This window comes from Antechinus flavipes, chromosome 1 (assembly GCF_016432865.1).
Source record: "Antechinus flavipes isolate AdamAnt ecotype Samford, QLD, Australia chromosome 1, AdamAnt_v2, whole genome shotgun sequence".
Taxonomy (NCBI): Eukaryota; Metazoa; Chordata; class Mammalia; order Dasyuromorphia; family Dasyuridae; genus Antechinus; species Antechinus flavipes.
The window spans coordinates 59,520,664-59,542,042 of NC_067398.1; the positions used below are offsets into that span (position 1 = coordinate 59,520,664).

At 43.2% G+C, this 21,379-nt stretch overlaps 1 protein-coding gene and 1 long non-coding RNA gene across 6 annotated transcripts in view; one reads left to right on the forward strand and one right to left on the reverse strand.

Moving 5' to 3' along the window:
• Window positions 1–21,379, reverse strand: part of IQSEC1 (IQ motif and Sec7 domain ArfGEF 1) — a 751,998-nt gene that overhangs the window by 212,985 nt on the left and 517,634 nt on the right. Inside the window, exon 1 of one of the 4 annotated variants that reach the window (XM_051983690.1) lies at window positions 10,724–11,566. The exons of the other annotated variants lie outside the window; for them this stretch is intronic. Coding sequence (XP_051839650.1) covers window positions 10,724–10,800 — 77 coding nt within the window. The 5' untranslated portion in view covers window positions 10,801–11,566. Of the gene's footprint in view, window positions 1–10,723; window positions 11,567–21,379 lie in introns of those variants that run through there. 4 annotated transcript variants of the gene reach the window in all.
• On the forward strand, window positions 1,402–20,409 carry LOC127553203 (uncharacterized). Of its 2 annotated transcripts, none has more exons than XR_007951696.1 (3): window positions 1,402–9,971; window positions 13,074–13,145; window positions 13,953–20,409. It is a non-coding gene; the product is annotated as an uncharacterized LOC127553203 (long non-coding RNA). The 2 variants fall into 2 exon arrangements; XR_007951699.1 differs by lacking the exon at window positions 1,402–9,971 and adding an exon at window positions 10,746–10,834.

Consider the following 21,379-nt stretch of genomic DNA (forward strand, 5'->3'; position numbering starts at 1 on the left):
CTCATTCCAACTTCACTCTATCCACTGCACCACCCAGCTGCCCCCAGTTCCCCAACCAACCCTTTCCGGTGGAGAACAAAGATGTGTTTTGGTCTTGATCAGGTAGAGAGGTGACTGTGTGTGTGTATTTCTCAGTCTCTCTCCTTCTATCTCTGTTGAGACCGGTAGAATTTCCAAATTATGTACTTCACCACCTGCCTTCCCTCTCCCTGCTCCACAATCCTAGCTATGGGCTAGTAAAATAGAGACATTCCTGATAATTCAGAAGCTTCCCCAGCCTTCTCCTCTCTCCACCTCCCTCCCCCCGATTTTTTTTTTATCCCCCCTCCAGGCCATCTAATTATCCAGTAGCTTCTTCCATCAGAGGATGCACTGAAGACATCAATACAAGCAAAATCTAAACCAGACAATTTCTATTATTAGTTTGTCTGGGAAGGGTAAGAGGCTAACGACCACAAGGATGATTTTGGATTAACTGTGGATTTCATTTATCAATATCTGTTACTTTGGTAGTTAGAGCTCTACAGAAACATCGACTTCAGAGAACCTCTAAGTCTCCGAGGGAGCAGGAAAACAGTATTAAAAACCCAGCGTCCAGGAAAAAACAGCTCTCTACCTAAGAAAATGTTTAGTTGATGGGAATGAGGTGGAGGTAAAAGGCTTGGAGGTGGGGGTGGACACGTGGAATGGAGGGGGGAGAGCCGTTCCAGTATTTGTTCCCCAGGTCACTTGGAGCCAAAGCGGGAGTGAGGGAGGGGAGCTCTATCAACATGGGAGTTTGCACAGACTCAGCTGTTCCTGTTTCCTGGCGAGTTTGCAAAGCACTAACGTCCTCCTCTGAGAACTGGACCACATGCCCAGTGACTCACTCAGGCCAGTTCTGGATGAAGTCACTCTCAGGCAAAGGAAAACTATTTATTTGTTCCCTAGGAGAATATGCAGCGAATTTGGGCTGCAAGGTCAGGAGGTAACTTCAGGCTCCCAGAGGCAGCTAGAAAGTTTACTCATTGACAGGGTGGAAAGAGTTCAGGGATGGTCTTCTTAGTCTGAGAGGAGGAAAGCAGGGGACAGCCAAGGGTGGGCAACTTCTCTCCGCAGCCCGTGAGCCATCCTAAAGGGTGTTCAAGTCAGTCACAGAATCACAGGGAAACTTAGTATACAGAGCACTGCTTAAAGCAGGGATCACCTCATCTCACTAAGTAGTTACCCAGTAAAAGCCAAAAGGGTATTCAAGCCAGTCAGGGAATCACAGAATGGGAAGGAATCTTAGTTTACTGAGAGGAATCACCTCTCCATTATCTCCAAAAATAGTTATCCAGTAAAGGCTAAAATACTTCCTGTGACAGGAAACTCACTATACTCCAGGGTTGCCCATTCTATTTTCAGACAGTTTTAATTAGAACCCTAGAATGTAAGTGAGAAAAGGCCTTAATGATCATTTAATCTAACCTCCTCTTAGGCTCCTGTTTTGTAGCGGGGAAAAGAGATTCTAAGAAATTAAGAAATTGCCAGAAGTCATACAATTAAGTCATTGTTACCCGTTCAGGGAGGTAGAAATAGAACTTGGGATTTTCAGATTATACATTTAACGTTTTTGGGGTTTGGTCAGGAAGTATCGTCTTATATGTCGAAATCTGCCTCCCAGTAAGTCCAGCTTTTTGGTCCTCCCGTTAGGGTTAAGCAGAATTAGATGAACTTCTCTTTCACGAGATGTTCTCCAGATAGTTAAAGGCAGAGCTGGAAGCTCCCAGGTTCCCCCAAATCCAGACTAAACATTCCCGGCTCCTTCACCTGGAACCTTGTATGACATTCAGGAGCATCCTTTTCTCAGTTATCCCCTCCTCCATCATCATGGTGACCACCAGCCAGATCACACCCACTAGCCCTCATTGGCTCTTGGCTGGTTCATCCCTAGGGATAACAAATGCTTTCCCTTCAAGGAGGAGACCACAATCACTGGGTTTCCAAGAGGCATGGCAGTGACTCAGTCAATGAGCATTTATTAGGGCTTTCTTTGTACCCGGCGCTGTGCTAAGTGCTACCTACAGATATCATTTCCACATTATGGGACTCAGAATTAAATGGCCTGCCCATGGCCACATATCTAGCATAAGAGCTAGGATTTGAGGCTGGTCTTCTTGAACCCAAGCCCGGCGTTCCCTCCACAACACAAAGGACCCTGCCTCCCACCCAAGGGGCTTCTGGAGCCCCGGAAATTCTTAATGCCTCAGTTTTCTTCATCTGTGGAATGCAAGCACTAAACCTCCCTCTAGAGGGCTCTGAGAAATAACTGACCAGCACAGATAAAAAAAAAAGTGGATAGTGATCTTAGTTCCTTAAGCCTTCTTCACAAAACACGGATTTCATTTTCATAAAGACCCTGAGGAGTTTGACAGGATGGACATTCTTGTCCCTATGTTACAGATAGTGGGGGTAGGGCCGGTAATGTCCAGGGACAGTTCCAAGGTCTCAGAATGAGGTAAGGACAGAATCAGGAAGAGAGCCCAGGGCCTCAGACTCCCCGGCCAAAGCGCTGTGGAAAACCTGGGATCATCCATCAGAGCTGGGAGGGAATCTTCCAGGTCACTCACTCCATCTTCTTCGTTTTACAAAGAAACAGGAGCAGGGAGGTTAGATAACGTGGCTAATATGAATTTGAACCCAAGCCCTCTGATTTCAGAGCCGGCAGCCTTTCCACTTCACCTTTCTGCTACCTCCCCCTCTTCATTGATGAGCAGCCTTGATGGAGGCAAGGCGAAAATCAGAGATCCATAGGGTAGCATCTGTTACTTTGTGTCACAGGCCAGATGATCAGGGACCCGTGGTTCCACTAATAACCTAAATGGTTTCGGCTGGGAACTAGACAAAGGACCCAGTGGGATGCTTTGGGTGGAGAGATAAGTACTTTAAAATGAGCATCTTATCGGGTTTCCTCATTGGAGGGGAAAAACAGGATAATCAGCCCTTCGCCAGAGCCAACTGGGTGTTGTCTATTCCGTGTAACACTGTAAGCCGAGGAAAATGTATTGTAAGGGTTTGGAAGGGAGAAGGGGAAGAAGCCCTTTTCCAACATTTCTCCTGGCAAAAACATCCTAATGGCCCTTCAAGTATCATCTGCTTATGTATGGCGCTGTATGGTTTATCAGCTGTAGCTATTCCCTCACGTTCTCCACAATTATTATCCATAGGGTACTGATCCTATGACTTCATTAATGTAGGGAATTCCCAGAAAAAGGAATCTCCCTCTACCAGGGCTGGTCAGGACCTCTCTACAATTTATAATCTTTGAGAGCAGATCGGACATCCCTGGGGGCACTCTAGTTGGGAAGTATTTAACAAAATAAAGATAAAACATGTTACATTTTAAAACTAAGTCAGGTGAGGGACCACAGGGATCCTTAAGTACTGTGCCCTCATTTCTATTTCTATTATGCATTTTCTCTTTTTTAGATGTTTATATAGTTTATATGTTATATAATTTCTATTTTTTATATTACAGAGATTCTTCTAGGCTGAGAAGGAAAATGACTGGTCCAGTGTCACACAGCCAGTACTTGTTTCCATGTTTTCGTGGTTAAGAAAATTTTCACCAAACACCACTTCCTTTTCAGAAAGCTAAGATTTTACATTAATTACAGATGAGGAAGCGGAAGATAAGGCTTGTCTAAAGTCCCACAGATAAATGAGAGCTGGCACCCAGATCTCCTGCTTCAGAGTTAAGTACTATTTCTTTCTCTGTGCTGGGCTGCCTGACCCTGTATCCTCATCTTTTAGATGACAACCTATCAGACATCTTCCTGAAGGGCTTCCTTTCTACCATAGCCATGAGTTATGGAGTCCCAAGTCCCAGGAGCTGTTCTGTTCCTCACTAGTGCTGTGACCTCAGGCAGGACGCATCCCTTTCTGGGTTTCAGTTCCTCCACCAATGGGACTAGAGCAGGGGCTCTTAACCGCTCTCTGATAGCAAGGAGTGGGGCGCTGTTTTTGCTAAAAGAAGAAACAACTTCAGTCTCCCGCTCTCGGCTTTGACTCTGCTCTCCAGGGTGAAGATTTCTGAAAGTGTTTGTTCTAGGGTTTCTTCCAGGTCTGACCTCTCATGATTTCCTAAGTCCTGGAGGGGAGAGAATGTCGAATCTGGAGTAAAATCCAGATTCAGCTCAAACTTGAACTTCACGAATGATTGCATGTAGAAGGCACCCCCTTCTCTGAGCCTTAGTTTCCTTTAAAATGGGATTACACTAGGACCTATGAGGAACCTTGTAATTCTCAATCTGTGATCCTATGAGCTCTCCTGGCTTTGAGTCTTATTACCCTGTGATTTCACTTAAATGGCCCCCTTGCTGCCATGGGTGCTCATTCTTAGATATCCGAGGGCTGAGGATAATAGCAGGTATATGCTATTCTCTCCGTGTGCTCGGAGGCACTAATTTTCCCTTTTTCATGGCATGATTATCCCTTTCTCCCCTTCTTTATGTTTAATCTCTTCAAAAAGATGTGAAAGTGGGGGGGGGGGGAGGGGGAAAAGGGGAGGAGGAGGAGAGAGAATAAGACAGAGACAAAGAGAGACACATAGACACACATACTGAGAGACAGAGACACACACCTAAAGACAGACAGAAACAGAGAGACACAGCAAGAGAGATACACAGAGAGCAAGAAACATAAAGACATAGACTCACATAAAGAGACAGAGACAATGACAGACACACACACACAGAGCCAGAGTCAGAGAGACAGAAACAGAGAGATACAGAAAGACAGAGAGACAGACAGATACACAGACACACAGAGAGACAGACAGAAACAGAGGGAAACAGAGAAATAGAGATAGATACAGAGAGACAGACTGACAGAAACAGAGACAGAAAGTCAGAGACAGACAGGACAGGGCCAGCACTCAGCTCAGGGGCACTTAGGGAGCCCAGAGTGGAAGCAGACAGGGAAAGGCAATGCTGCTAGTGCAGAGAGGAAGACACAGAGCAGGACTGGAGACCTCAGAGAGGAAACTACCTGGCTCTCCCTCTTCGACAGCCACAGATTTTTTCACCTTCTGCTCTTTCTTTGACAATGTGCTAACAGTAACAACTCTGGATGGGGGAGATTCCTTACCAGCTGCCAGCAATATAGTCTTCCTAGCCTAAAGGCAACAGAAAGATACCCTGGCTCCAAATCCCAGACAGTCACCACATGCTCCAAAGCTCATCATTGGGATATCCTGATTAAACAGGGCGTTAATTTTAAAGAGGCATGAAAAAAAATGAGGAGTGATTTTGTTAGCTCCTGATCGTCATCCATCAGAGAGAGCGCGCAGTCTGCCTGAGCCCTTCAAAAACCAATACTCCGGGTGGGAGGGAGGGAAAAATCAATTTTTGTTCACTGAATAAAAAATTAAAATGGAAAAACTCCAATATTGTGGGAATTGAGTTATTTTTCATCTGTAGGGCGAGATTTCATTGAAACTGACTTGGTACAAACTTCACACCTGCCGGGACAAGACTTTGATCTTTCACCTTTGAGTTGATTCTTTAGGAATGAATGAATGAATGAATGAATGAATGAATCAAATTGCTGTAAGGGAATATATAAAAATATAAGAAATTATTTTACAGGGGATATTTTGGCAAGTAGAACATTCAAGCTCCTGAGGACAGGAACTGTCTCCATTAAATTTTCTATCCCTTGCTCTCACTTGCAGAGTGCTCTATACACAGCAGGTGCTGGCTAAATGTTTGTGGGTAGGATTGAATTATATGGGGACTCTTGAAACTGGTAATACTGGCAACGTGGGCTGCTTGGAGGGTCCAATTACTAGTGATGGAATGCACAAAGAAAGAGGGAAGGCATTAGTCACACAAGGCATGGCTAACTTTGTGATGTTACAAGGGAAGAAGCTGGTAAGAGGAAACCTCTGAGAGGAACTGAGAATACATTTGTGAGTTGATAGTTTGGAAACTTCCTCTAATATAGATCACTGCAATTTAGTAAATAAGTCAGAGTAAATCACAGAGTGATTTTAACATGGATTAGCGACAGAACCTCAACCCAGTTCTTCCAGAACTCAACTACCACTCTTTAACATGCTGCCTCCAGATGAGGAATTGTCTCAATGCTGGTCAACATCTTTTGTTTTATAATTTGAGGGACTTGTCTAGAGCCCTGAAATGTGATTTGCCCCTGGTTATATGACCAATTCCTGAGAGGCAATACTTGAACACAGATCTTCCTGTAATGGTCATTTTTTTTTTTTTTTTTTTTTTTTTTTTTGAGGCAACTGGAGTTCTGTACTGTCTGAGACTAGATTCGTGTGTTTCTCCCGGAGCCCTCCTGACTCCAGGGCCTGAGCTGCACCACCAAGCTGCCCCCACTAATGGTCATTTGAAGAACTATCTCGTGGAGAGAAAGAACAACTACAAAAGAGAAAACTTATCCAACAGTTTAGCAATTTAGAAAGCCTAATGCTTCAGCCACTTAAAATGCTCTTTTCATTCCACTGATTGGGAATTGCTGATGAGGGACAAAGAGATAGGTAGGCTACATACACAGATAAAGAGAGGGAAAGTCTCTACCGAGGGAGAGGGAGCTCCCCCTCCAGAACAGACAAAGCCAAGTGTTTGGAAAGTTTTCCAGTTTCAATTGCAGCTCTCTTCCCTCTCCCCTCCTCCCCCCCCCCTCACCCCCCCAGCACCAGCCTTGGGCTCAGCTCCAAGGATCTTTTACATTAAGATCCTAATGAAGAATAATTAACAGCTTAAAGGAAGCTAGTATTTAAAAAGTGGTTAATTTTTCATTGCCTGCTTTTTATATTCTTAACTGCAAAATCATTAATTTAAACAGTTAAATTCAGCAGAGGAAGTCGGGGTAGGGGTGGGGAACTCTTTAATTTTCAAAGATTAATCTGGGGCAGGAAGATTTGGGATTTGTGCCTTGATCCCACAAGACAGTAAATTCCCTAAAGGGAGGGAGCTGGTTTCTAAAAAATATTTCCCCCACCTCCATCTCCCACCCCCGAGTTAGCATCCTGCCTCCACTTTTTTGTTTTTTTTTGTTCCAGCCCCAGGATTTCATTGGTATGGGGAACTTCTTCCTCCATTAGTGGAAATGAGCAGAGAAATAATTTAGCCTTAAAAACGTTTCTCTTCACTACTATGTAATCCAGGGCTATCTACTGGCCTCACTACTGTTCCTCACAGCAGACACTCCAACCTCCCTCCTCATTTCCAGTTCTTGACTACAAGTCGTAGCTCAAGTCCTTCTTTAAAAAAGTCTTTTTTTTTTTTTAATATGTGACCCTGGCCAAGTGATTTAATCTCTGTCTCAACTTTAAAATGGGGATAATAGCACCTACTTCCCAATGTTACTGTGAAGATCAAATTAAGATATTTGTAAAGGTCTTAGTCTAGTACCTGGCACACAGAAGGAGCTTAATAAATGCCAGTTTCATTCCTTTCCAGATGAAAGGAAATTTCACCTGAGATCATCTCTAATTATCTGATATATATCTTATTTGTACACAGTTGTTTGCATATTGCCTCCCCCTTTAGATTGTGAACTTCATGAAAGCAGGGACTATTTTTATTTTTCTTTCTATCCCCAGCACACATGTTAGGTACTTCTTGATTGATTCAGGGAAAGTCTTTATGCCTGAGACACCACAGGGTGTCCTGTCTCTAGTGACACAGCTAGTATGTGTGAAGAGCAGGATTTGAGTTCAGATTATCCTAACTCCAAGAGAGGACTACTATCCATCCCCGATCTGTAACCTCTTGCCTCTTTATATTACTGTGTTTGTAAATGTTGCTGAATTAAGTTGGTTTAAAATTATCAAGGTGTGTACTCTGATGACACAAAGAGATGCCATTCATTGAAAAGAGCACTTTATTTGGAGTTAGAATCCAGATCTCAGTCATCCCCTCTTGCCTCTAGGATAAACTCTTCATTCCTCTGTCTGGCATTCCAAGTCCTAACTTTAGCTTCAATCTGATCTTTACAATCTGATCTCATACTGCTGCCTGTTGAGGGCCCTAAGTTCCTGCCAAACTGACCTATCCATGTTGGGGTTGTGCTGGACAATCAGCTCAGATGCTCTATGGAGCCCACCGCTAAATTTCCAATGTGAACATTTACACCTCAGAAATCTGCAAGGGCCAAGATCAAGGCTTGGCTTATTTGTTTTCCTGATTGTCAAGCTGAAGAAAGTGATGGAGAAAATGTTCATAATGCACATTAAATTTAAAATTACATTGTGCATACTAAATTTCCCCTTTTCTGGATAGCTGATCGTTAAATGTTTACCAGTACACTCCCCAGTATATATGGCATCTCCTCCTACCTTTATGCCTTCAGCACAGGCTATTACACTTCATGCCTGAAAAGACACTACCTCTGGAATCTATTTCAAGATTCAGTTCAAATGCCATCCCCTGTATAAAGTCTTTTCTCATCTTTCTATTTTTTCAGTCCTATCCCTCATCCTCCATTATTCTGAAGATACTTTGTATTTTCTATTGACTTATATATATTTGTATTGTTTCACTCTAGTAAAAGGAAAAGTCTTTAAGGTCAGAGATTATTTTCCTCCCTCTTTTCCTTTCCTTCCCTCCCTCCTTCCTTTTCTCCTTTCTTTTTCCTTTCCTTCCTCTCTCTCCATCATCCCTCCCTCCCTCCTTTCCTCCTTTTCCCCTTTTCTTCCTCTCCTCCCTCCATCTCCATCATCTCTCCCTCTGCCTTCCTTCCTTCACTTCCTTTCTGTCTCCATCATCCCTCCTTCCTTCTTTATTTCCTCTGTCTCTCCCTCTTTTCCTTCCTTCCTTTTCTCCCTCTCTTCCTTCCTTCCTTCCTTTTCTCCCTCTCTGTTTCCATTATCCTTCCCTCCTTCCTTCCTTCTCTCCTTCATCCACTCCTCCCTCCCTTTTTCTTTCCCTCCCTCCTTCCCTCCTTTTCTTTCTTTTTTCCTTCCTTCCATGCTATAATATCTGACATACCATAGTAGACTTTAATCAATTCTTTAATTTTAATAAAGACCTTTAGTGAATAATTGATTTAATACAAATGCTGAAATAAATGAATGAGCTCTGACTTATTAAACTCTTTGACCTTGGAGAAGTTGCTGTAACCCTTTGGGACTCAGTTTCTTCCTCTATAAAATGAAGAGGGGTCAGACTAGGTGACCTCCAATCCCCCATCCATTCCAGTTTTGATATTCTTTACTTCTACAAGTCTAGAAAGCAGGACCAAAGTAACTCATTTAATCTCCCACCGGAGGATGAGCTAGGTTGACTCTTTAAGTTATAGCCTGAGATAACATTATCACCTGGACCTGAAAGCCTTATGGAAGTCCAACAGATCCCCTCTCTTTCCCCCCCAATTCTTCCTTCCTTTGCCTAAGGAAGTATAACAAAATTCAAGAGAGAGAGAGAGTGCTACCTTAACCTGGCAGAGGCCCAAGTGCAGCCAGCCAGCCAGCCCCCTTCAGCCTGTTGTCCCCAAAGCCTTTGGAAAAGACAAGTTCACCCTTTTCAGAGCAGGCCTATTGGAAAAGAAGTGAAAGCTCCCACCAATTTCCCAGAACTTCTTGCATGCTAATGGCTACTACTACACAGAATGTGAAATCAGGAAACACTAATTCCCCCAGAATAGCCTGAATAATCCCTTCCTCCTCCCCGTGTTCCATAATTACTCTATGTTAAATACGATCCCAACCAAGAGCCACATGAATACACTTTTGTTGTCTGGGGATGGTTACTTAGCCAAGGTGTACATATGGACTGCATACGATTTCTAAAGAATTAGGCAAGATTTATTAACAATCCCGCCCATGGTATTTCCCTTCTTTGCCACTCCCTCCCCCACCCCCCAACTACCGTATGGGAATGTCTCCTGAAATTCTCCAACTCCTACTTTTCCTCCCAGCTCGGCTCCCCGAGATGGCACCAACCCAAATGAAAGGATCGGCTTTTGGGTTAAGGGTCATGGTAAGCTGTATTGTGCTCTTCCACTATGTAGGCAAGTCCGTGAGTAGCGGAGGGCCTAGCTAGCTATTTTCCCTCCTCGTCGCCCCCCTCCCTATCAATCATCCTAGGCTTCCCTGTCAGGCTGGCCTGAGAAGTGTCAGCCCGCCTGAAAGGCTCAGACGGGCACTCTCTTCCGCAGGATAAAAGGAAAATGAATGGCACTGCTTATCAAAAATACTTCTGGCCAGCGACTTATCAGCATCACTCCGATTTCGATGGCATTCCAGGCACCGGCTGCTGTTGGGGAGGCCCGCGGTGCCCATGGGCAGGAGGGGGCCACGGAAAGGAGAAGCCCAAGCTTTGCTTAACTTGGAATGAAAAAAAGTGAAAGTTCCTATAAGAAAGTTCACTTTCTCCGTCAGCAAATTCCTCTTCACTATTCCTTAGTGAAGGGGTTGCTTAATCTGAGGTTCCTGGACTTGCTTTAAAAAATTTTTTTATTGCTGTATTTCAATATAACTGTGTTCCCTTTGTGAGCGAGTATTTTATGCATTTAAAAACACGATTCTGAGAAGAGATCGGCAGATTTCACCAGACTGCCCACCCAAGGGGGCCAGGACCCACCGAGGTTAAGAATCCCTAGCTTGGGGGAAGAACTTTGACCAGTTTGCTTGGAAGTGTTCTTAGCCATTTCCCCAGCACAGAAAGAAGCCCTCCCCATCCATTAGCATTAGCACAGCCCTGAAACACTCATCAGACTAGATACGCCTTACCTTTTATAGAACCCGTGAAGAGGCTGGAGACACAGAAACTGCCAGTAATCCAAGCAGAAGGCCTTTAGCTTGAGCATTTTCAAACACTGCCGACCCTCCCTGGCTGAGAAGGTGGGTTCAAAGCGCTTTCTCCACAAGGACCATGAAGCTTGCTACGGGGATTCGGCGGCGAGCTGGAGAGCCGAACCTGAAGTTCTCTGGCCACCCTCCCCGGCCTGGTGCCGGGCTCCCCGCACTGGCCCCCGGCCCCCTCACGGCTCCCAGCCTGAGTGGCCAGTCCCTAAGCTCAGCGGCCGGTCCCCGCAGCCTCCCCGGCACATGGCCCCAGCCCTGGCCGCGACAGTACAGTACACTTCTGAAATACAAAGAGCCGGGCACACAAAGCCTACAAATTCATTTGCTCTGCTCTCTGCGCTCGCTCGCTCGCGGCTCCCCTCTGCCACGCTCTTCTCGCTCACATCGCCACCCGGGGTATGCCAGGGCGATGTCACACACTGCCTGCCTCCCGGCTCTCCTTAGTTAGTGAAGGTCCCGGGAGTCTCCCGGGCCGCGTCCGGGGCCACGCAGAGCCGCCGGGCCGCCGGCCGCCCCGGGCCTCCCCCGGCCCACCATCCTCACTGCACCTGGCCCTGGAAAAGGAGAGCCCCTCGAGCTCCGGCCCCGCTCGTGCCCCTCCGCGATCCCGCCAGCAGCCCTGGGCTGTTTGTTCGTCCCGGCCCAAACTCCAGAGTTCCCGAGGACACCGCTCGCAACTCTTTCTTTTCAGCCAGATCTCTGGGAGTGAATCATATCTGCTCCATTCATCGTCTGTGCCTGGTACACCTATGACAGATCTGCTCTTCCCTTAGGATGCTGGGGAAAAGAGTAGGGGCTGCGGTGGGGAGTGGGGGGGGGTAGACCACCGAGGAGGGGGGGCAAAGAAGGCAAAGACCCTCCCCACTCTTCAGATAAATTATGCTTATCTTATTCCCAGCACACTTTGCCAGTTAGGCCTGCGTGAAGAAGAAGAAGAAAAAAAAACTAATCATCTGAGCCACATGGTGCTCCTGGGGGGTGGGGTAGGGGGAGAAGCTCCCAGCTATAAAAGCCAGCCAGATAAAGCCTCTCCGAGATAGGCTGATTCTGGTTGCCCGGGCAACAGGCACACATTGATAAAATCTAAAATGGAACCTTGATGACCGTAGCTCATTGGCTGATGGGAGGGGACTCTCGTCGCTCCCAACCGGTGTGTACAGCAGGGACCCACCCGCATGGCAACCCCATCAGCTGGGAGTGGAACTGGGGGCCGGGCTAAGGAGCGGTGATGCAAACGGAGCCCCAGGCGCGGCATTGTTGGGCAGACAGTGGGAACCTTCCTCCTCCCAGGGACAGAAACAATGGGGACGTACTCAACTTTCTCCTCTTTGAGGTCTTTTAAAATGTAAAATCTGGAGGAAACGCAACCAAAACAAACAAGCAAAAACAAAAGTGGGCACATTAAATCAATTATGTCTTAGTCTCGATATTTTCGTCCTTTTCGGAACACCCAGGGCTTTGTAAGTGAGGAGGAAGGTAGTGGGGGGCTCTTCCCTGTCCACTCGCCCTCCAAATTCCATTGGTGCCAGTCTATCCCACCTCAGGTACATCTCTGCCTTAGATATAGCATGCCTTCAATAATTCATACACACAACTGCATTTCAAATCATTTATACAGTAGCCATCGTGGAAGGTGGATATTGCCATGGGATAATGGGCACTGGGGGAATTGATAGACGCAGGTATTTCTCAGCTTACAGAGCTGCTTATAGGAGAGACTGAATTTATTGCTATTGGACAGGGAAGCTCAAGAATCTGGGTACTCCTTTTTCTAGGCATATAGGTGGGAGCTGGTCAATAAATATTCTCAGAAGGGGAAAATGGAGGCACACATTTTAAATTTAATCTACATAACTAACATTTCCCCCCCTCACTTTCTTTAGATAATCAACAAAATAATAAATCAAGCATGTGAAAATTCCTTTTTAATTTCAGGGTGTTCCCTCTTTTATTTTCCATTTATCTAGGACCTAGCTTGCTTTGCATATATTTGTTTGCAGGTTGTCTCCTTCACTGGTTTATAAGCTCCTCTAGAAAGGACCTTTCTTTGCTCCTTTTTTGTATTTATAGGACTTACTTTAGCCTAGTATAAAGTAGGTACTTATTTAATGTTTACTGAATTGAATTAAAAACTCATACTGCAAATTTGAGCAAGGTTTGCTCATTCAAGTCCACCCCTGCAGCCAAAGCTTCTCATTGGAGAATTAGAGCCGTAGACCTGGAAGGCACTTATAAATCATTCTGTATAATTATGTGTTGTTTTGTTTTTTAACAGATGAGTATACTGAGACCCAGAAAGGTTAAGTGATGGGCCTAAGCAAGAGACAGAGCTAGGACAATCATTCAGGTGTGTTTAATTCTGATCTAAGCTCACTGCCTTTCTGTAAATTGTTCCTAGGACATTAATTCCACATGTCAGAGGCCTTCCTCTGGTTCATTTAATATTTTTGTGGGTATGACTGCTTTGCCTGGCCTGTCCATACATCACTCCTCAATCTTACTACATGCTTGGCCCATTTACCTTCCCATTAAACATGGCCTTCCTTAATTACATCTTTAATACCTTTCACCATCAATCTTTCCATTGCCCTTTGCACTATCTGAAATTGTGATTTTCCTGAGATCATAGTGTTCCAGTCTTCACACTTTCCTGGCCAAGAGGGATTTATGGGCCTCAAGAATGGAACTATGTCCAAAGTACATGTTCCTTCCTGGCCTGGGTACTCAAAGAAATATCTTCACACTCTGTGGCTCAGGTTGTACACTTCTCCCCACCTTTCCTTCTCACCAACAGTGTCCTCCTCTTTTCCTATTTGCATCCTGCTAATGCTTCAGGACCAGTTAAAGTCCTATCTTTGTAAAGACAAATGACTACTTCATATGAAAACCCCAGCTTCCTGACTTCTGAGACCACATTGGGAATTTATCATACTCTGCTTTGTTATTTTCTGTTCCATAGTTATAGAACTTCTCCTCCTTAAGCAGAAATCTCTCCAAATTACTTGAGGGTGGGGACTGGATCTTTATCCCTTTCTGACTGAAACTAGTTTAGATTTACCAAAGCTAAGTGAATAGTAAGTCATTCAGTGTCAGAATTTAGCCAAACTAAAAACCCAGGAAGTCAGGAAACTTGACATCTATTCTTCTTCTTCAGGGAAAACTGCAAATGAAGACTACATATGAAGATGCCGGATTTTCTTTTTCATTTCAACTCATTCATTCCATTTCATTGATTTTGCAATCAGAAGGAAGATGTGAGTGTTTGGGGTTTAAAAATATGAAAACTTCACAACCAAATTAAAAAAAAGTGAGCATCTAGGAGCCCATCCAAACTCTTATTCTCTCCAGAACCAAGCTGAAATGACCTCCATAACATAAGGCTGAGCTTGTCAGGGATGCAATGTTCAAAGCACTCTATTTGTCTCAAGAGGACTCAGCTTTCAATTCTGGATCAGCCTCTTGCTCCCTGGGTGACATGGTTTTCTCTGAAGACCTCAGTTTCCTTTTCTGTAAAATGAGATGCTTGGAATATAAGATTGCTCCCAATCCTGAATATAATCCTGTTACCACATCCCAAGCTGGAGTCACAGAAATAGGTTATCTCTTCTCCTCCTCAATTAGTTAAGTACATAGTTGTCAACATCTTCCACATGTCCAATACAATTTGATTCAACAAGCATGTATTAAACCTATTTAGTGCCAGTCATGAAGCCTGTGGTTACATGTATTTGAATTTATATATAAAAAAAATACAACCCAATGCAAATGTACAGTATAAATTCAAATAACGCCACTATTTTACAGGATTCGTTATTATAAAACTATGGGGGAGCTAGTCTTGTGTACTATGAAGAAAAATAGAGATTCTATGAGATGGGAGTCAGAAGAGAGTTTTTCAGGCATGGGAAAGAGTCTGTGCAAAGACATGGAGGAGGGGGATATAATGTCTTAAGGTTGTGTGCTGCATGTTATTGCTTAATGTTGTAGTGTAATGTTGTAAGTGGGTAAATGCCAAGTAGGTTATTTTTGGCTAGAACATAAAGTGTGTAAAAGGGAATAATGTGAAATAAATATGTAATGATAGGTGAGAACCAGCTGGCAAAAGACTTTAAATGCCAAATGGGGGAATTTGTATAGTGCCCTAGAGGCAAGAAGGAGCCAGTTACAGTTCCAGAGCAAAAGAACGATCTAACTTAGGCTAACCAACCAGCCCAATCCTCTTCAGAGCACAATTAACACCACAAAGGCAGTGGGATATAGTGGGGAAAGTGCTGGACTGGCAACCTTGAGACCTTATGGGTAATTGTGCCACAATTAGCCGTGCAACCTTGAAGAAATCAGTTCCCTATTGAAGGCCTCCATTTCTGCTTCTGAATATGTGGGGACTCCAAGTAATTTCCATTCAACAAATGGTTATTAAATTTCTGCTATGTCCTAAATGCTGGAGAAACAAAGACCAAAAATGAAACAGGTCCTGCCCTTAAGGAATTTACAATCCACTAATTTATAAAGAATTAACAATCTATTAGGTAAAAGAGGCCATTTTCTGCCTCTTTTCTTACCCTGACAATCACTGATTGTGTCACTGTCTCAGTCAAACTGAGACCTGGGAGGTCAAGGCTTCCCACTGCATCCAGGGCCATCTCCAGTCCTCCTGATCTATATCTGGCCACTGGATCCAAATGACTCTGGAGGGGAAAGTGAGGCAAGTGATTTTGCACAGCCCTCCCTCACTGAAAGCCCAATTCACCAGTCAGTCACGGTCCTCTTTGAATATAAAAGACAAACAACAACCCTCTTCAGACTCCTTTTACAAGACATTTTCTCTACAAGTGGCAATGACCAATTCTATTTTCTCTAGGCAGTAACTTTTAAAATAATATTTGAGGAGGCTAATCATGTTTTAATTATACTTATGAAATCTAGGCATTTTGGTGAAAAAAAAGCAAGTGTTGGATGTTATAGAAATACAAATTTTAGAGTTGGAAAAGACTTAAGCGATAGATCACCTACTTTATATTAATTATAAATTATATAAAGTGTATACACTTTGGATTTGTTAAGATGCTGATTTCTTTGTAGGTTGTAAGTTCCTTGAGGGCAGGACCTGTTTCTTTTCTTTTTTTTTTCCTTTTTGTATTTCCAGCATTTAGACCATAGCAGATGGTTAACAAATTTGAATTGAAAATTTTCTGATAGCTTCCATTTGTAGATGTAGGAATGGAAGCCTTGAGTGGGGAACTGATTTCTTCAAGGTCACCCAGCTAATTTGTGGCATAGTTACTCTCCTGATTGTCAGTCCTGTGCTTTCCCCATTATAACACCCTGTCTCTGTAATGCTGATTATATGCTGCAGAAGAAAATTTTGATTTTTACATGAAAACAAAACTGGGTAAGATGCTCTTTTCCTCTTCTCCCTGTACTCGGGCACACATATGCACACACACAAACACACACACACAGCAGTTAGCTTTCCTCTCATGCCCACCCTTAAGGAAAAATCAGTTTTTTGAAAAGGGGCATTTGACCACCAAGGTCTTGGGTCTTGAATTCCCAGGCTGGGAACAAGAGTCCAACCTCCCAAGTGGGCTGCCGTCCCAGATTGCTACTGGGCTCTGAGAGTTTTGTCCCTGAAGTCTAGGACTTTGAGACAATGAGCTAGTCTGCAAGTTTTTCCAGTGATATCATGAAAAGCTGGCCAGGCGTAGAGATGCAGCATGCAGGAAAAGCTGCCTCCATCCAAGCCCGCCCTCTGCGACAGAGCAGGGGGAGACCTCTACCACAGCCAAATTCTCAGCAGACCGCTCACTTTTGTCACTTACTAGCTGTGTGACCCTGGATAAGACATGTACTCCTTTTTGGGATTTGAGTTTTCTCCTTTATAAATCAGTTGGATTAAGTGATCTCTAATGTCCCTTTTTAATGTCTCTAGAAACCCAGGATTCTTTTTCCTACAGGCTAAAAATTGCAGGTCCTGAGGACAAATACACAAAGATGCTCATATGTTTTGGTGAAGGTTTGTTCTCACTGCAAAGCCCCTAAACCCACCAGGAGTCCTGCTTTGCTGAAACCTGAAGTCGGAGCAGCTAAGTGGGGCCGTGGTACCCAGAGTACCCAATCTGGAGTTCTGAAGAGTCACTTTTCTTAATTCCAATCTGACCTCAGACATTGATTTTGGGCAAGTCACTTCACCTTGTCTGCCTCGATTTTCTCATCTGTAAAATGAGCTCGAGAAGGAAATGACAAATCACCCAATATTTTAAACAAGAAAACCCCAAGGGAAAATGACTGAATAACAGAAGTGGATCCATGTGGTGAGTAGACGCTCCAGCTGGGCCCTCACTAGGGTACAAACTAGAGGTGTTCATTCATGCATTCAACAGCTATGTATCAAGGGGAAGGCAGTGATGGAGATACAAAGATGGGCAAGTATGGCTCTTGTTCTCAAGGAGTTCATGGATCAAAGTGTGCCTGTTGTTATGAGGAAGAATAGGAAAGACTAGGCCAATGATCAGCACTGGAGACAAAATTCAGATGGTCCCTCTCTTTCAGAATACAATTACAGTCTTACAGTTGAAATACTAATAATAACAAAAATGATAAACTCATATTTAAATGACATTTTAAGGTATAGAATTCATTTTCATGATGACAATCTTATGATGTCCTTAGGGGGGGAAAAAAAACTATTCCAGTTCCTTTATATGTGAAGAAATTGAATGAATAAGCATTTAAATGCTAAAAGGAGCCTTGAATGTCATCCAGTCCAAAGCTTATTAAACTGTGGGTTGTGATCCCATGTGGTAACTGAATATTGAGAAATTATGATTTTTATCAGTAAATACTGATTTGTATACCAATTTTATATACTTATCTAGAGGGATTATGTAAAAAATTCTCCAGTAAAAAGAAATCACAAGTGGAAAAAAGTTTAAGAAGCCCTACTTCTAGTTCAACTCTCCCATTTTACAGAGAAGGAAGGTGAAGTGCCTGGCACACAGTAGGTGCCTAATGAATGTGGGCTGATTGATTGAGCAAGGTCATCAACTTGTTTCCAAACTCAGATGCTGTGAGTCTAAATCTTTCCACTGCTCTCTTCTTCATCCCCTATTGCTATTTCAGGAGAAAATGAACCCCTAGCCTATGCTTTATTGACTCGAGTCCATTTCCATTTTCCTCAAATCCAAACTTTTCCCCCAGTATCCTTGAAATATCCCACATTATAATTTGTATTTCCACATACAACACAGGCATTTCTGAGAGATGCTTGATACAAGTCACTGTATGGGACTCTGAAAAAATAAAAGACTGAGGCAGAACCTCTTATGCAAGGTGTTAATAAAAGGCTAACACTTTTACAGAGACTTGGGTCTGGCCCAAGAAGACAATTCAGAAGATTACCCATTCATGGAATATTAGATGTGGTAGTTTTTTTTTTTTTTTTTTTTTTTTTTAAAAAGAGATCAGCTACATCATTCTGCTCATTTTCCAGCTGAAGAAACTGAGATTCTGACTGACGGTTCACCCCTCAAGAAAGCTTTACTGGCTCCCTAGGGATGAATCCTATAATGGCATTCATGTTGCTTTCTATGATTAGATACCTTCATACTTTTCAGAGTGCTTTGAGTCAAGAAGATCTTTATTCAAGTCATTCTATAAGTTGCAGAGAAATTGTTGACTTGCACTGGTCTCCTCAACTGAGAATTCCCTATACTAAAGAAATCACAAGTTCATTTCCTATCATTTATATCTGGTAATCTTATCGTATTCACTCTACAACCTGGTGAGATAAGTAACACAGGGCATCACTTCATTTAACAGATGAGAAAACTGAGGTACAGAAAAGCTAAGTGAATTTCAGAAGGTCACAACGTAGGTTTATTCTGAACCAGAGATAACATGCAACCTCTCTAAGTCCTAGATCTGGAAATTGTGAAGAGGCAAATTTAGGTTTGATGTCGGGAAAAAAAAACCCTGTTAATTAAAGTAGAATGGGCTGCCTGGGGATATCACATGAGTTGTCCCTTATTGGAGATCTCTGGGCAAAGGCTGAATGGCCTCTTGTTGGGCTTGTTGAAGCAGGGATTCCTTTTTAGGTACGAGTTGGACTGGACAGCCATTGCGGTCCTTGCCAACCCTACAGTTCTGAGATTCTGCAGTCTTATCAAGGCCATACTATTCTCAGGGCTAGAAAAAAATTCTTTATTATCAGTGATACTAACATGTGAAAATCAATACTGTTTTCTTTGTTTTCTTCTTTTCCCTCTCCTACTATTTATGGCCCTTTCCCTAAACCCTTCCCCCAATCTCCCCAAAGCCTTAAAAGCAGGGTTTGAATGTAAAGTGAACCTTTTCTAACAAGCAAATGGGACCAGTTCATCTCTCCACCCTTTCTCCCACCCCAATGGCTCAGGTTTAAAGTAGTGTTTTTTGTGAGTAATGAGTTCCATTAACAACTCCCTTCCTGGTATTCCAGCTCTTTCCCCAGCCCATAGATGTTAAATCAGCTCTGGAGAATACACAATGGAGAGATAAAGTCTACCTTTAATAAAGGGCTTTGATAGATTCAAAAGCGAAACTCCCCAAACAGTTCCCACTCTCCTTTCCACTCAATCCAGCTGCCAAGGATGTATTACCACATGCCTTTTCACTCATATCAGTAAAACTACACCTACTTTTATGGGGATGGGGAACCTGAGGCGGGAGTGGTGGGAAGAAACTCTCTCTTGTTTGTATCTTCCAACGAACATTTATCAATAACTCGCCACATGTAATGCATTCGGCAGTGAATCTGTTATCTGGGATGGCTGGGAAATTTGTGGGGCATTATACTTTGTAAAGATGATATGGTAGAAAGGATATCTAATAAGACTAGAAAATGTCTGCCACATCAGTTATTTTTCCCGTCAAAAGAAAACGAGACTTAATTGGTCTAGGACAGTGGTTCTCAAAGTAAAGTCCAGAGATTCTCTGGTGGTCTCTGAAACCCTTTCAGAAGGTCTGCAAATTCAAATTAATTTTTTTTTCTAATATGGTAAATATCTATCAATATAACCCATATAAACAAAAAATTCTTCAGACAGATCCTCAATAGTTTTTTAAATAGTACAAAGATAGTGAAAACAAAAGTTTGAGAACCACTGGTCCAGGGCATGAAGACTCAAACTCTAATTACCTTCCCAGTTGTTTAAAGCATAAAAGCATAGAAGTAATGGGGGCTTCCTTATGCCTGATGGACTTCTCATTGATGTGTGAATCAATGCCCTTCTGATGTGATGCTCCCATCATGGCAAATACAGAAGTGAATCAATCGAATCAATGTCATATCTTGGCTCTTTAAATTTCCCACGTTATTGTTAGGTAAACTTCTTTCGTTAAATGTTAAATCTATGAGTACACTGGCAGTGTGAGTACCTGCGCTGCTAGGTGAGACACTGGATAGAGCCTGGGTCTGGGGTTTTGACTTCAAATTAGCTAGATGATCTCGGGTAAATCACTTTACCACTACTTGCCTCAGTTTCCTCAACTGTAAAAAGGGGTTAAAATAACACATATTTCACAGGGTTGTTGTGAAGATCAAATAAGATATTTGCACAGTGCTTAGTCCAGTACCTGGCACATTATAAGCCCTTAAAAAGTACTGGTTCTTTCCCTCTTCCTTTGATTTAGTTCCAATATCAATCAAACCTGAACCAACAGATTAACCTGAATCAGGACTGATCAGAATGAATGAGGAGGCACTCACCCATATTTTTCTGAGCAAGACCTTCTTGAAAGTCACTTATCTGTGAGGTCATCCTTGCTCTGTTCCATAGAGAAGAATCACAGTCTCAGAGCTGAAGAGTATCCTTAAGGGTATCTGGCCCAAGCTCCCATCCTTCATGTGAATTCTCTTCAAATACATCCTTGTAGCCAATCGTTCTATCTCTGGTCAAACCCCACAGCACAATTTACCACTGAGCCAGGTGTGTCATTGTTGGGTTGACATGAAGGAAAGTTTTTGTTTCTGCTGAGCCAACATCTACTTTCTCCCAATCTATAAGATTTAAAGCTGGGAGAGACTTAAAAGTTCATTGAATCAGACCCCTTTCATTTTGCAGATGAGGAAACTCCAATCCACAGGTGAGAGACTCGTCCAAGTTCACACAGACAGTAACGGCTGACTTGTCCATGACACTTTAAAGTTTACAAATTGCTTTATGTACATCATCTTATTTGATTCTCATAATTACCCTGTAATTACTGAACTTAACTAGATTCTTTAACGATTCAGAAAGCATTATATAGTGTAAGAAGTACTGGCTTTGGAATCAGAGGAGCTGATCTGCTACTTACTGCCTATGTGATCGTGGCTGCCATTTCTTTCCTTCAGGGACCAGTTCCTCCTCTATAAAAAAAGGACTTTTGGGGCAGCTAGGTGGCACAGTGGATAGAGTACCGGCCTTGAAATCAGGAGGACCTGAGTTCAAATCTGCCCTCAGACATTTAATACTTCCTAGCTGAGTGACCCTGGACAAGTCAGGGAAAAAAAGGACTTTTTTTCTTTAAATAGAATCCATGATTCCTAAGGTTTCTTTTGGC